At 58.6% G+C, this 1,257-nt stretch overlaps 1 protein-coding gene across 1 annotated transcript in view; it reads left to right on the top strand.

The window, feature by feature from the left end:
• The first annotated feature begins 206 nt into the window (after window positions 1-206).
• LOC107307275 (E3 ubiquitin-protein ligase BRE1B-like) overlaps window positions 207-1,257 on the top strand; it is a 4,124-nt gene continuing 3,073 nt past the window's right edge. Inside the window, exon 1 of the mRNA XM_015850769.2 lies at window positions 207-619. Within this exon, the coding sequence (XP_015706255.1) occupies window positions 497-619 (123 nt within the window). The 5' untranslated portion in view covers window positions 207-496. The remainder of the gene's footprint in view (window positions 620-1,257) is intronic.

Below are 1,257 nucleotides of genomic sequence, written 5' to 3'. Positions count from 1 at the left end.
CTATGGGGCTGAGGGGTCTCTATGGGGCTGGGGGTGTTTTATGGGGTGTTTCTATGGGGCTGAGGGGGTCTAATCTGTGGGGCTGAAGGCTTTCTGTGAAGCTGGGGCTGTTGTTATGGGGCTGAAGGGCTCGCTGTGCGGCTCAGGGTGTTCCTATGGGGCTGAATTGCTCCCTATGGGGCTGGGGGTGTCTCTATGGGGCTGGGGTCGCTCCTTATTGTGCTGCGGATATCCAACAGACATCGCCCTTTTAAGAGCCGAGCGGTCCCCACCTTCACCCTCATCGCCGCTTTAAGAGCGAAGCTCCTCCTCCCGTTCCCACGGCAACACCCGCGCATGCGCGCTGCTAACCGCCTCCCAGCCGCGCATGCGCAGAGCGGCGCCTGGAGGGCCCTGAGGCGCCTCGGCCGGGCCGCTCTCCCTCCCTATTAAAAAACCATTAAAAAAAAGCCTTAAATTCGCTTTTTTTGCCCCAAAATCGCTTCGCTTAAGCGCAATGTCCGGCGTTGGAACCAAACGGGGCCCTTCGGATGGAGGCGGAGCCCCACCGGAAAAAAGGCCGCCCCCCCCACCAACGACCCTCATCGAACCGCTTCGGTTGGGCGGAATTTCCTCTACGGTAAGAGAAGCTGTTTTTTTTTTAACCATTTTTGGCCTTTTTTACCCCATTTCGAGGCTTTGTTCCGATCCAAGATGGCGGCGCTCGGCTCCTCCCCTCACGGCGGCGGTTGGCGGCTTCACTTCCGGTTGGCGGCCTACTTCTTCCGGTTTGAGGGCGGAAGTGGGGGCGCGCTGTCATGGCGGCGCACACGGGGCGAGTGATGGCGGCCGCCTGTGGGGGGAGCGGGGGGCGCCATTGAGGCCCGTAGTGGAGCACGTAGAGGTGCCATAGGGACACATAGGAGACCATAGAGACCCATAGGGACCCATAGGAGCCCATAGAGACCCATAGGGACCCATTGAGACCCATAGACACCCATGGAGACCCATAGGGACCCATTGGAGCCCATTGAGACCCATAGCGACCCATAGGAGCCCATAGAGACCCATTGAGACCCCATAGAGACCCATAGGAGCCCATAGAGACCCATAGAGACCCATAGGGACCCATAGAGACCCATTGAGACCCATAGAGACCCCATAGAGACCCATAGGGACCCATAGAGACCCATTGAGACCCATAGAGACCCATTGAGACCCATAGGGACCCATAGAGACCCATTGAGACCCATAGAGACCCATTGAGACCCATAGAGA

Source organism: Coturnix japonica, unplaced genomic scaffold (assembly GCF_001577835.2).
Source record: "Coturnix japonica isolate 7356 unplaced genomic scaffold, Coturnix japonica 2.1 chrUnrandom528, whole genome shotgun sequence".
Classification (NCBI taxonomy): domain Eukaryota; kingdom Metazoa; phylum Chordata; class Aves; order Galliformes; family Phasianidae; genus Coturnix; species Coturnix japonica.
Note: the sequence above shows the minus strand (reverse complement) of the source record. Positions and strands in the feature narration are given on the sequence as shown.